The sequence below is a fragment of the Uloborus diversus genome, chromosome 3 (genome assembly GCF_026930045.1).
Source record: "Uloborus diversus isolate 005 chromosome 3, Udiv.v.3.1, whole genome shotgun sequence".
Classification (NCBI taxonomy): Eukaryota; Metazoa; Arthropoda; class Arachnida; order Araneae; family Uloboridae; genus Uloborus; species Uloborus diversus.
Genome location: NC_072733.1, coordinates 3,734,335 through 3,746,659, shown reverse-complemented (window position 1 = coordinate 3,746,659; position 12,325 = coordinate 3,734,335). Strand labels below are relative to the sequence as shown.

At 33.0% G+C, this 12,325-nt stretch overlaps 1 protein-coding gene across 4 annotated transcripts in view; it reads left to right on the top strand.

The window, feature by feature from the left end:
• Positions 1–11,156, top strand: part of LOC129218463 (neuralized-like protein 2) — a 72,977-nt gene extending 61,821 nt beyond the window's left edge. For all 4 annotated transcript variants that reach the window (XM_054852738.1, XM_054852739.1, XM_054852742.1 and 1 more), the window contains one exon: positions 10,908–11,156. In XM_054852738.1, coding sequence (XP_054708713.1) covers positions 10,908–11,023 — 116 coding nt within the window. In that variant the 3' untranslated portion in view covers positions 11,024–11,156. The remainder of the gene's footprint in view (positions 1–10,907) is intronic.
• Positions 11,157–12,325: the final 1,169 nt, after the last annotated feature.

Below are 12,325 nucleotides of genomic sequence, written 5' to 3'. Positions count from 1 at the left end.
TTTGTATCCCTTAGTAAAATACAAAAAGAATGGAATTACAATAAAATAATGTAGAATTAACTTTATTTTTATAGGCATTTATACATACAGGTAATATTAACAACATCAGCAACAATTTCATTCCATTGGAAAATGAATCTTTTGCAAATGAATAAAAAATAAAATCTCTTAAATTCAGTTAATTTTATTTATGTTCTTGCATCAACTGCCATCTTTATGGATATGAACAATCGACTAAAATAAAGAATTAAAATTGACATTATATGATGAAATTTAATTGATTTAATTATGTTAAACATAATTGAGACCAAATAATTTAGAAATAGGTTTACACTCCAAATAAGAATATAGTTTCTTGACTTCTTTTTTTATTTGTTCAAAGAGTATATGATATTTTGAACAAAATATACAACAGTCATTTTACATAGTTTTTCAATCATAAAAATTATACTAACTAGATAAATAATAAAGCTTAATTTAATTTTTGATATGATTAATTAAAATTTTAATTTCTGAAAGTAAGGTTTGCAACATAAATGTAAGCATCTATATATAATGTTATGAATAAAGAAACAGGAAAATAGCCACAAATTTCAAATTAAGACATCCCAAAGATTATGTAAAAATGTTACAATTTTGAAAAATAGGTAAGAGCAAAGTATAAAAATGACCAAGCAATTTTTTTTTTTTTTTTTTTTTTTTTTTTGCTTGCTTGTTTGAGCAAATTATTTCTAGTAAGGTACCTTTGATCTATGCTTTGGTTTTATATTGTTTCTAGCTTTATAGTGATATGACAACACTGCCCATATAGTTTGAACTTTTATCACCTTAGTTTTCGGTGCAGCTGAATTTCTTTTCGCGAAGCAACAAATTTGAGATAAAACATGTTTAAGAGTAATTTAGATTATTGAAAGTATTTTACATCCATTAACTTTGAAACAACAATGTAGTTTTAGTTGTAATAGCATGTAACTAAAAGAAAGCTAATCCCATAGCAAACACCGTAAAGTAATAAAGAATTATCGGCAATAATTTCCATTGTAGCAAAATTAGCATTTAGATAGTGACTTCTGACATCAATATGTTTATTCATCCATATTTACTAATTCATTAACATTTCTTCAATGAAAATTTTTAGTCTGTCTTTTAATGTTTAAATGACTAATTTTTTTTAGCCAAATCAATTTTTCTGCCAATTTTATTAGTTTCAGCAGGGAACAAAATGCTTTTCACAAATTGTTTAAGTAAGAAAAACCTATTTAAAAAAAAACCTTAGGGTCTTGACTAAAACCTCAAATTTTTTTTTTTTTTTTTTTTTGGAGTTCTGTGCCACTAAGGATATTTTTTAATGAAGTAATTAAAAAATTGATGCTTTAAATAAAAGCATAATTTGCAAGGATAATTGTATATCAAACCATTGCTGAGCGGGGTCGTTTCCTAAATTTGAAAGTATTTTTTTCTGAAAGAACATGCTTAAAAACATAGTATTTGATCATTTTTAAAATAATTTGACAAAGGTTACTATTTTTAAAAAAATATTTAAATTGATGTGCAGACTCAATTTTATTTTTCTCTTCTGCCCATGACATCACACATGATGAACTGCAATTTGCACAGAGCATAATATTTAATTCGCTTCTTTACTCACATGTATGGCAAAGATATGGTTAACAAGCATAGAGCGCAATATTAAATTTGCTTTTTGGTTATCATAACGTGGAATTGTGGTAAGCAGCAATTGTAAGCATTCAGAGTGCCAGTGAAGTAAGTGCATAAGTTGATCATTTGTGATGTCATAAAGACCATGCCTTGTTTGAAAAATCAGACATTTAAAAAAATTAATAAAAAATAACTGTTGGGAAAATGAAAGTATTTTCTGGGTCCATGTTATTATTATAATATATTTTATTTATTTTGCTCATTCTATCAACTCCAGTGACTAAAAGCAGTACTTTTGACTGAAGAAAACAACCCCATTGTTTATTCAATTAAGAACAACATTCCCAATATCAGCTGGTCTTAAAACTTTTAATTAAATTTGTGTTGATAAGTTTTTGTTCAATAATGATTAAGTTGCAAAACATTAATGAAGAAACTATTCTTAAAATGTCTCAAATACAATATACTCTTGATATCACAAAGTCTAAGGGAGGGTAAAAAAAAGTTTCAGATATCGAGTTTGAGATAACAAGGTCATAATCATAATTTTAAAATATTCTAAAAATTAGTCACAATTGTTAAAAATAAGTGGAAACATGAAATGAAAGTTGAAAGAAAGTCTTAATACAATAACAAAAATTAATTTTTAAAATGAGCCAAAGATAATTTTAAAAAAAAAGAAAACTCGAAAGAATTAGCAAAATGTAGTGATTTTCCACGACTAAACTGATCAAAGATTTGGATTACTAAGTTACAGAATGGTTTCAAACGAGTTTCAGGCGCTCTGGAACAAAAGAAGTTGGACAAAGGATTGCACCATCCCCTGCGTCTCTCTAAAAGGGTTTTCTGTTCATCTCCCCATTTTAAGGAGGTGAAAATAGGGTCAAAAGATTAACGAAATGGCGTGAGAAGGGGGCAAAAAGTTTTAGGTACGTTTCTTGGATTTAAATTTTCTGAATCCCTCAGGCTGTACAATGAAAGTGACAGTAGATAAGCTTCTCCTAATCATTCTTAACCCCTGAGCGAAATATTGTGAGATTTTTTTAAACATTCCTCGAATGGCTTCGAGACAATAAACTGCAGTTTTTCCAGAAAAATCATATTTGACCTTGAAAAATATTCGACATAACAAGGTTTTGATTAAAAATGCTTCGACATAGAATGAAAAATAACATTAGAAAAATACGCAAAATTAAGGGGGGAAATAATTTTTCGTCATATCAAGTTTTTCGAGATATACTGTACTTGAAAGACAGCACTTGAAAGTTTGATCACATAACACTTTGATCACTTTTTACAAAGAATTTTTTTTACTCTTGGTTCTTCTTTCCTGGTTTATTTCTGCAAAGACGCTGAAAGAAAAGAAATTATCACAAGACAATAAAACTAAACTGAGAAGGGTGCAGCAGTATGCCTGCTGTTTGTTTAATGAATTCTTGCCCTTTTCCATGCCTTGAGTCAATTAAAGTTGAGCATTATTTTTTAAAATAAGAAGAAAAAAATATCTGAAAAAATTGGCTTCTATTTTAAGTCACTTAAAAAACTTGATGGTGTAAAATTTTAACATATAGTTGCAACCATCAATAAATAATCAACAAAGTGATGTAATTTTGTTGCGTTTACCTATGCATTTTTAAAAAACACTTAAAGTATGTTGCAGTAATATTAACATTATGGACAGGATATGGGAACTGTTCACATGTGCCGTGCCCTTAGATGTTGTTCATAGGATCCCCACCATTCACCTTAGAACAAATTGCAAAAGTGAAAAATCTAAATTTACTCCAAAAAAAAGGGAGGGGGGGGGACATTGTCATTAATTTGTTGGAATGTTCATATGGTCAGACTGGTACTGAGATGACTCAAACAAATTTCAAGATTTTTTGCAAATCAATTTGGCACTGGCAAAAAAATTGAATTCTGAAGTCTCACATTTGAGGTTTCATATGCTAGTGATTAATCTCCTGAAGTTACATCATACCATATGCAACTTTCGACTGTAAACAAGACTAATAAAAAAGTTTGAACCAATTTAAGCAGGAAATTTTCCTTTTTTTTGAAAAAAAAGTGAGGTGAAGTTATGAAAATTGTAGGATATTTAATATAAATTTGAAGATATTAGGAATTATGATTTTTTTTTAATTAGAACAATTTTTACACCTGTAATAGTAATAAAGATGCGCTAGGAGATTGAAAAACTTCCATAAGAGACAATGACATTGAAGGGCTGGAACAAATAGATAAAATTCTATTGGATAGAAGTTTTTTTTTTTTCTATCAACCTCTTTCAACAAAAAATGATTGCAAATTTCTTTTCTAAGTGAATGTTAAATGCATACTTAGAGGATGCCTTTCTTTTACTAGAAAGGTATTTATTTTTGGATGGGTCTTGGTAAATATTTCCCAAACAAACATACCTAAATATGAACTATAACTTACTTAAGTTATTAAAATTAAGTCACACATGCATGACAATAACAACATACCGCTGAATGAACTAATGCAGAAAATATATTACTTGCATGTATTGATGCTTTCCATCCAAAAATATTAAAAACTCTACTGTATTTTAATATCGTCCCCTTTAAACAAACAAAAAATGCATTTTGTTAAAATTATGCAATTGGTGATTTCAAAAATTTTAGTCATTTTTAGGCAAACAAATATAAAGTTTTTTTAAATTTAAATGTAATTCATTAGCTTGATTTTTGTATTGGATGATAAAACGTTTCAAATTCTTGAAAACTACAACAGAATGCATTCAATCTTTTATTATTTAACACAGTGACACATTATGAAGTAAAAACATATACCAGTAGAATAAATGTCTGTCCGAGTGCTTCTTTACTTGCCTTGTTACTGTTTCATCAAAGTGAATTAAAGAATGAGAAAGAAATATCCTTAATAAGGAAGGATTTAAAGTAGGCTGCAAGTCCAAAATTTATTGTGTACTTAACTTTTATCAGATAAATCCCTGTAAATTACAGATAAATCATTTAAAGATGCTAATGAATAATTGTTTTTCTACCGCAACTAAAACTAAGAAAACCTCTGCTTTCAAAATTTTATCTTGGAGTGAATTTGGCGCAAAAGCTTTGGATTGCTTCATTACAACTAATTTGTTTTCAGTAGAGGACAAAGAACATGGAATTAAAACAACAGCTTGATTTTTCAAGCTACTTTCAACCTCTTATGCCTTGCCACCAGTGGTGTTCCCATAGGGTATACTCCACATACGCCATGTACTCTCAAACATTTTTTAAAAATATAACATATACCCTCAAGCTTCAAAAATTTTCACATTATGATATATTATATATATATGATCGCATACACATATTGTGCATAACTGATTACTTGGAGTATACCCTCAAAAAAATTAATGGGAACATCACTGCTTGCCGAATCAGCATGAGACAGTACCTGTAAAAATCCTTGATTATCAATATTGGAAAGATAGTGTACAAACAAAACAAAATGCTTTAAAGTGATCCTTTTCAGAATGGACCATGTGCTCATCTTGCATGTATTTTTGTCTGCTTTTTACTACCACAAGAAAGAGAAATTCGTTTTCCGTGGCATTTAAATAAAACAAATTACTATTTACAGTTTTAAAGCAAAAAGTTAGTGACTAAATTTAAAATTTATGTGTGAAAGAAATGATCCAACTTCACTGAAGAGAAACACAAAGCAAACTGACTCTTTGTACTGAAAGAACAATGTAATGCTCAAACCACAACACAAGATTAGCACTATAAAAATAAAATCATTCCCATTTGAGGACAACCCACTTAAACTTTGCTCTAAATATATTTTTTGATCCAAGTGTTTATAGTTTGGTTCTAACTCAACTCATTGTATTTATTTTAATAAGCTGTGATACTCTTCACTCCCCTCCCCTGGACCACAGAACTGAATTTGAGAAAAGGAGGGAATACCCCCCCCCCTCCTGGTTGACATATTTTTCATTTCTTTTGAAAGGAGATAAATCAAAAATATCATATTCTATTCCTTTCCCTTAACTTTTTTTCTGCAACATTTGCTGCACAGCTGTTTTTATTTTCTTTACTATTTTGTTTTTATATATTTTTTGCAGAAGAGAAGTGACTGCAACAGTTACAAAGTACATAGATAAAACAAACAGCTTTATATTGAGCATATGTTTTGGTTAACTGCATCTCCCCCCTCCCTCCTTCACCAGAAAAAAAAAACAGCAGCATAGGCTTTTCTCTTTTTTTTTAGAGAGAAAATTTCTTAAGGTCTACCAAGTTTATTTTATCCTACAATATAGGCATATCATCATGAAAAGTTTTATTTCTGGGTTTAATTTTTTTTTCTGCCCAAGTAGGGAATAAAACGAAAATTTTAGGATTTTTAGGAGAATTCCTACCCCTGCACTAAGTACTTCCAAAGCCAGAAAATAAGCAGAAAGTAGTATAGCTCCATTCTACATGTCAGGTGCGAGAAAAAAATTATTTCTACTTAGTGATTTATTACCTGAACCTATCTAACAATAAGAATACTTTTTTCTGAATTATAGCAAAAAGTATATATCTTTAAAAACTGAATGTCATGTAAACTGCCCAATTAAAGAGATTTTTGTTCAGCGCGCTGCATATTACACATGTTCTGTCCAGTTCATACAGGGCATATGAGAGCCCTTTTAATAAATTAAGATCCATTAGCAATTATCAGAAAAGAAAATACATTCACATATTATTTCTTTCTTAAGTCCATCTAACTTTTAACTGCTATATACATAGGATGAACTCACAACAATGTATATTTATTTCTAACCCTGAATTAAATTCTTTCTTTTTTTTTTTACCGATATTTAAAATTTTCTCCCCCTTAAATGTATTAAATGGTAAGGTCGTTGAAAATGAGAAACAGGGGAAGGAAATTTTGTACCAGCAAAAAGTATGAAGCACCGAATTCTTGGGGAAAATTTCATTGTTAAAGATTCTTAACAATTAGAAAGCTAGTAAAATTGAGCTCAGGTTCTATTGAATAAAAACACATAAAAATCACATACACCATTAAATTACTTTTTTCTCATAACAGTCAACTCTCAATAACTAGAAGTTTGTAGGGACCAGCAACAACAACTCGAACAACCTTTGAATAGGTAGTTCGAGAATAGGAAGTTCCTTTCTCAGTCTTTTAAAGAATAATTTGTATTTTCTTTTTTAAGAACAGTGCATATTGGATAAACTTCCGGGACGGTGCCGGATTTCAGACAAAATCTCGGTGTCCCGGCCGGTTTCCTTGGCATTCTGGGAAAAAATTTATTTAATTATCCTCGACCAAAAATTGTTTTAAATAATAACCAAGAAGGATTATTTAGAATAATTACTTTCTCTTTTTCCCCACACAATGTGAAAAATGAAAACTATAGAAGAGCGATATTCTGCTAATAATATATAATACTGTTATCTTATTGTTTTGTCTCACCAATCGTTATCATATGGTCGAGTTCAATAATATTAGGCACTAAAGGGTGCAGCTTTAGCACCAGAAGAAATTCCGCTGCACATTACACAAAATTTTGAGTGGAATAATATTGAAGTTGCTCGTCTTGGGCGCCAGCCTATCAACCATATCAGTGCCAGTACATGTGTGTTAAGATGCTACGAAATATTGCACTCTGCGCTAATGGCATCAGTGAATGGCATTTCATCATTTGATGTCATGAGCAGAAGTGAAAAAAATATAATTGAATCTGTGCACCGATTAAAATATTTTTTTTAAATATTAAACTTTGAAATTATGTATTTAAAAAATGGTCAGATCCTATGTTTTTAAGCATGCTCTTTTAGAAAAAAAATTTAAAATTTCAGAAGTGACCCCATTGGCACATTTGATCATGATCCATTCATGTTGTGGGCATTTGTTTTCGTACATCGTCTAGCTTTGATGCTGGGTTCCAACATCAATTAATATGAACTTACCAAAAAGTAATGAGAAAGGTGTTAACAGGACAGTAATTTTACACATCAATGTCGGCAAAATCTAAAACGTAGATTATCAATATGTAAATAATCAACTTTTTAGCACAAATAGTTTTTGACAGTTTCATTTTAATATTAAAATGTTTAAAAGATAATACTCATTTTTTCTAAGATAATTTTGAGTTTTTAATCGAGACGTACCAAGTACTTGGTCTATTAAAAATAAATCCGCATCATTGCTTAAAAGCAAACGACCGCTTAAGTCACCTAGCCAGAGAAAAAAACGCCGAAGAAGTCAATTTCCTACTCGAAACCTTTCCTTATAGCCTAAGTCAACTCATTAGCATGCGGACGCCAAATCCACCTTCTGATACACGCCAGCATAGCGACTGGCCAATGAGCATAGGACACGTGCCAATCAGTTACGATGCTTCGTCGATTACGTAAAGATCTTGACGTCATGGATCGGCGACTGCTCATGTCAGATACGTCTTCAGGCATACGCATTAGAAGGTATAAAAACATCGTTAAAAATTTCTCCCATACTAGGATTAGGCAGTTGACTGATACTATCGTGAGATAAGTGGTGAGATAAACTAGTTGAAACTTGTTAATTATAATTTAAGGCTCGCTAGGCCAACAAGTAGTGCTAAAAAAACTCGTTTTATTTATGGATTACTAGACTTCATATGCATCATGAGCATTCTTAGGGCTTACATAGACTTATGACTGCATGAAAAATGCCGAGAAAAGGAAAAAGTAAAACGAGAATTCGAGTTTTCACCAGGTATCTGATGAGGAACCAAAGAGGCTTAAACCCATGAAAATACGATAATATAGAGAGTATTTCGTATTAAATGAATCGTTCATCATTCTTTTACAACGTTTCTTAGTAAAAAATTTAAAAAACCTCTCATTTTGAAATAAAAAGAGTTTATAAGCCACATAAATGTAAGTTATTATACGCTTACCGGATTTTCGTTTGCTACAGTTCCCACGATGCACTGCAGTGCCGGTCTTGACCCGCAGTGATGTCAGATGAATACTATCCATTGGTGAGCACACGTGCCATCATTCCATCTAGAAGCTTCTATGTGACGTCATCCACTACGAAGTTCCGCTAAGGTGAACGACAGTGAAAACAAACATTCCGTCGATTCGACCAACGCGAATGAGTGCTGATAAGCGTTTTCCCCCCATTCATGCAGAATGATTGATAATACATTGTGTTGTTGTGAGGTGATGGGATAGGATTATTTTACTGTTGCTGCTAACAGGTATTTATGCCTAACAGCCCGTGACATCATGCAGTGGGCGAAACAGCTGCCTAACACAAACACACGCACGAACGATGTGTGCTCCTCATTGAACGGCGTAGAATTTACCGCTCCTCGATTCAATGTCCGTTACGGGACAATAGCTATCTCTAATTACAGATCTATTAACATAACTATAAGTAAACATGTACATTTAGATAAGAAGGATGAGAACATTAATTTAAATATACATTTAATGACTATCACGATTTCCGACAATTTCTTCAGCGATTTCATACCTCCACTCCCTCAACAAGTACAACAGTCCCTCAGAAGAACTTATCTTACTTAAATGACATATTTTGTTTTTCTTTTGTAGGAAAAAGTTTACACAAGCACATAAAAAGGCTAATTACTATATTTGGGGGGGGGGGCAACAAACCGCGATGTTGTGAAGCTGCAAAAGTCGAACCTCGAAGTAAAGAGGAATGACTGTATATATACACTGCTCGACGTTGAAAATGACACCAAGAAGGAGTGTTCAGAAATTTATGCAAATGTTAGAGTAGACGTACATCACTGAGTTATGTAAATGATGTGAAATGCGCAGACTCTTTTGAGACCCCGTACTCCGACGCACGTGAAGTAAGATATAAGGAAAGGAACTTGCAGAATGGGCAGTATTCGTGTTGTTATTTCTGACTGGAGAATTATCGAAGAAGTTTTGTTTTTGTCATGGAGGATATGTGTAACACGAGAGAATGCCAGGCCAACGTCAACAAAGGCACTTCCAGCAGAAAGACGATTTTACGAGGGGTATGGTGACTGAACTGAGAAGGGCAAGTTGGTCCATACGTCAAATCACAGCTGATACCCACATGGATGCAAGCACGGTGCATTGGCTGTGCCGGAGATGGTTGGAACAATGAAATGTGGCAAGATTGAGGGGTGCAGGGGCAGCCAGAGTGACGTCAAAACGCGTGGATCGACGCATCCACCGACAAGCTGTAGCAGACCCGCAAGTCACTTGTTCCTCGATTCTGCAGCAGGTGCCAGATACCCTGAATGTTCCCGTGTCAACCAGAACCATTCCCCGTCGTTTGGTTGCACGTGGTCTGCAATCACGGCATCCACTAAGAAGAATGCCATTGACCCCACAACATAGACAGCAACGTTTAGAATGGTGCCGGACTAGAGCGACGTAGATGACAGAATGGCGAAGCGTCGTGTTCTTGAATGAATCCCGCTTCTGTTTATCCAGTGATAGTCGCCACATACGTGTGTGGCGCCGACGTGGAGACAGATCTAATCCAGCAGTAACTGCGGAACGTCCCACCGCACGACAACATGGCATGATGGTTTGTGGTGCAATTGCGTACAATTCCATATCACCTCTAGTTCGTATTCAGGGTACTATGACGGCCCAACGATACTTAAATAATGTGCTGCGCTGGTGGCAATCCCTTACCTTCAAGGGCTACCTAATGCAATTTTTCAGCAGGATAATGTCTGACCACACAGTGCTCCCATCTGCCAACATGCTCTCCAAGGTACACAGATGCTTCCCTGGCCACCATACTCTCCTGACCTGTCACCAATCGAACATGTGTGGGATGTGATTGGATGCCGTTTGCAGACTCTGTCCCTGCCTCGTTCAGAAGACGAACTGTGGCAAATGGTTGAAAGGGAATGGAGAGCCATTCCTCTGGACACCATCCGCACCCTTATTGACTCTATGCCTAGACGTGTTTCTTCCTGTATCGCTGGTTTTACATCCTACTGAGCTGACGCTGTTCTCGCTCTGTATTCTGCCTATCATTTTGAAATTAAGATCATTTATTATTATTTGTTGTCTCTGTCTTTTTTCCAAATTTCATCACTTTCTGACCACTCCTTCTTGGTGTTGCATTTTCAATGTCGAACAGTGTATATTATTTTAATTCTGTTGAAGAACCTTTTCATTAAGTAAATTTATATTTAAGATGGTGCTCTGGTTCATAGTCTCTTATTCTAACTTAACTATTTTTTTCTTTTCTTTTAGTTCCATCTTTGAAAATAGCCTGCAGAAATAAAATACTTCAGCAAGTTTCTCATTTTCAAGTCTTCCGCTTGCCTTTGCCTAAATTACTAATTGATTTCTTATATGATAACTCATGACTAGTTATGATGTATATTATGGTTATCAGTTATTGTAAATGTATTTCACGTTATTCACAAATGTACATCATGTTAAAAATCTCCTGTTTTTCATCTGTTATATTTTTTATGAACAAAAAATTAAAAGTTTATTCTGAAATCATGGTGTTTGCTATTTCTCTTAAAGCTTTAATCTTCAAATGAAGTTTTTTTCTTTCAGAACTTCTTTATAATCTCAAATATTTTGTTTGATTGGAAATTCAATTTGATTGAATATAATTCCTACTTCTGAATTTAGTAGAATAACCCCTTCATTGGCAGGAAATGTGATGACTACAAATATCTTTATTCATGATCGTTCACTATATCCCACAGTTTAAAATAAATTACTACTTGTAGCTTCATCGGTGGTTCCAAATAACAAAACAAATGTAAAAAGTAAACTGTTATCAAAACTTAAAAAGAGAATCAAGATAGCGAGGCAGTTGCTTGTTCTTGCTAGTATTGTGAGGGCTGGCAGTGCCCTTCATCTGATGTAACTTAACAACACATAAAATTACAAGACAACTTGCTTAAATAGCATGTGAGGAATACGCCCTCTTGCGGCAATTCGTAACACTCCCCACTTAAACTCTACCTAGAGTTTACAACTTACCATATTGGACATAAATCTTTCCTTCTACATTAATGAAAACCATAGCATTTCTTGATTTACTACCTTGTCAAAATATGAACAATAATTATTATGACTGTACAGTTTCAAAATACATTTAAACAGTGAATAATTAAATATGCCTTCCAAATTTTTCAATATTTGTACACAAACTTAACTCTATTTGCTCTAAGTTGTAAATTAGTTGAAGGGCCATTCCAGCGTTACGTGTGTGACTAGCAGTTTCTATTAGATTAACAGAAGATATGTTAGAGGTTTTAGGTGGCAGTTTTATTTTCGTAGGACAATTCTAATTTTTTTTCAATAAAATGTTAAATGCAGTGTTACGTGTGTGACTCAGAAAATCTGAAAATTAGCTATACTATACCTTATACTATTTTTTAAATTCCTGTGAAGCTTTAAAAGGTAAATGAACAGTATTTTTTGTACATGTGTCTAAGTATACATAGTAAGTATTCCACAAATATTTTTTTTCTAAAGCTCGTCCAATATCAACAAAAAATATTTTATTAGCGTTACGTGTGTGACCACATGCAGCAATTGAAGGGGATTTCCTAATAAAAATCCAGTTTTCATTGGATCTAACCCAAATTGCTCACAGAGGTTTTTTGGTGTTCAGGAACTCGCATGGGGATTCCCCCCCACCCCCA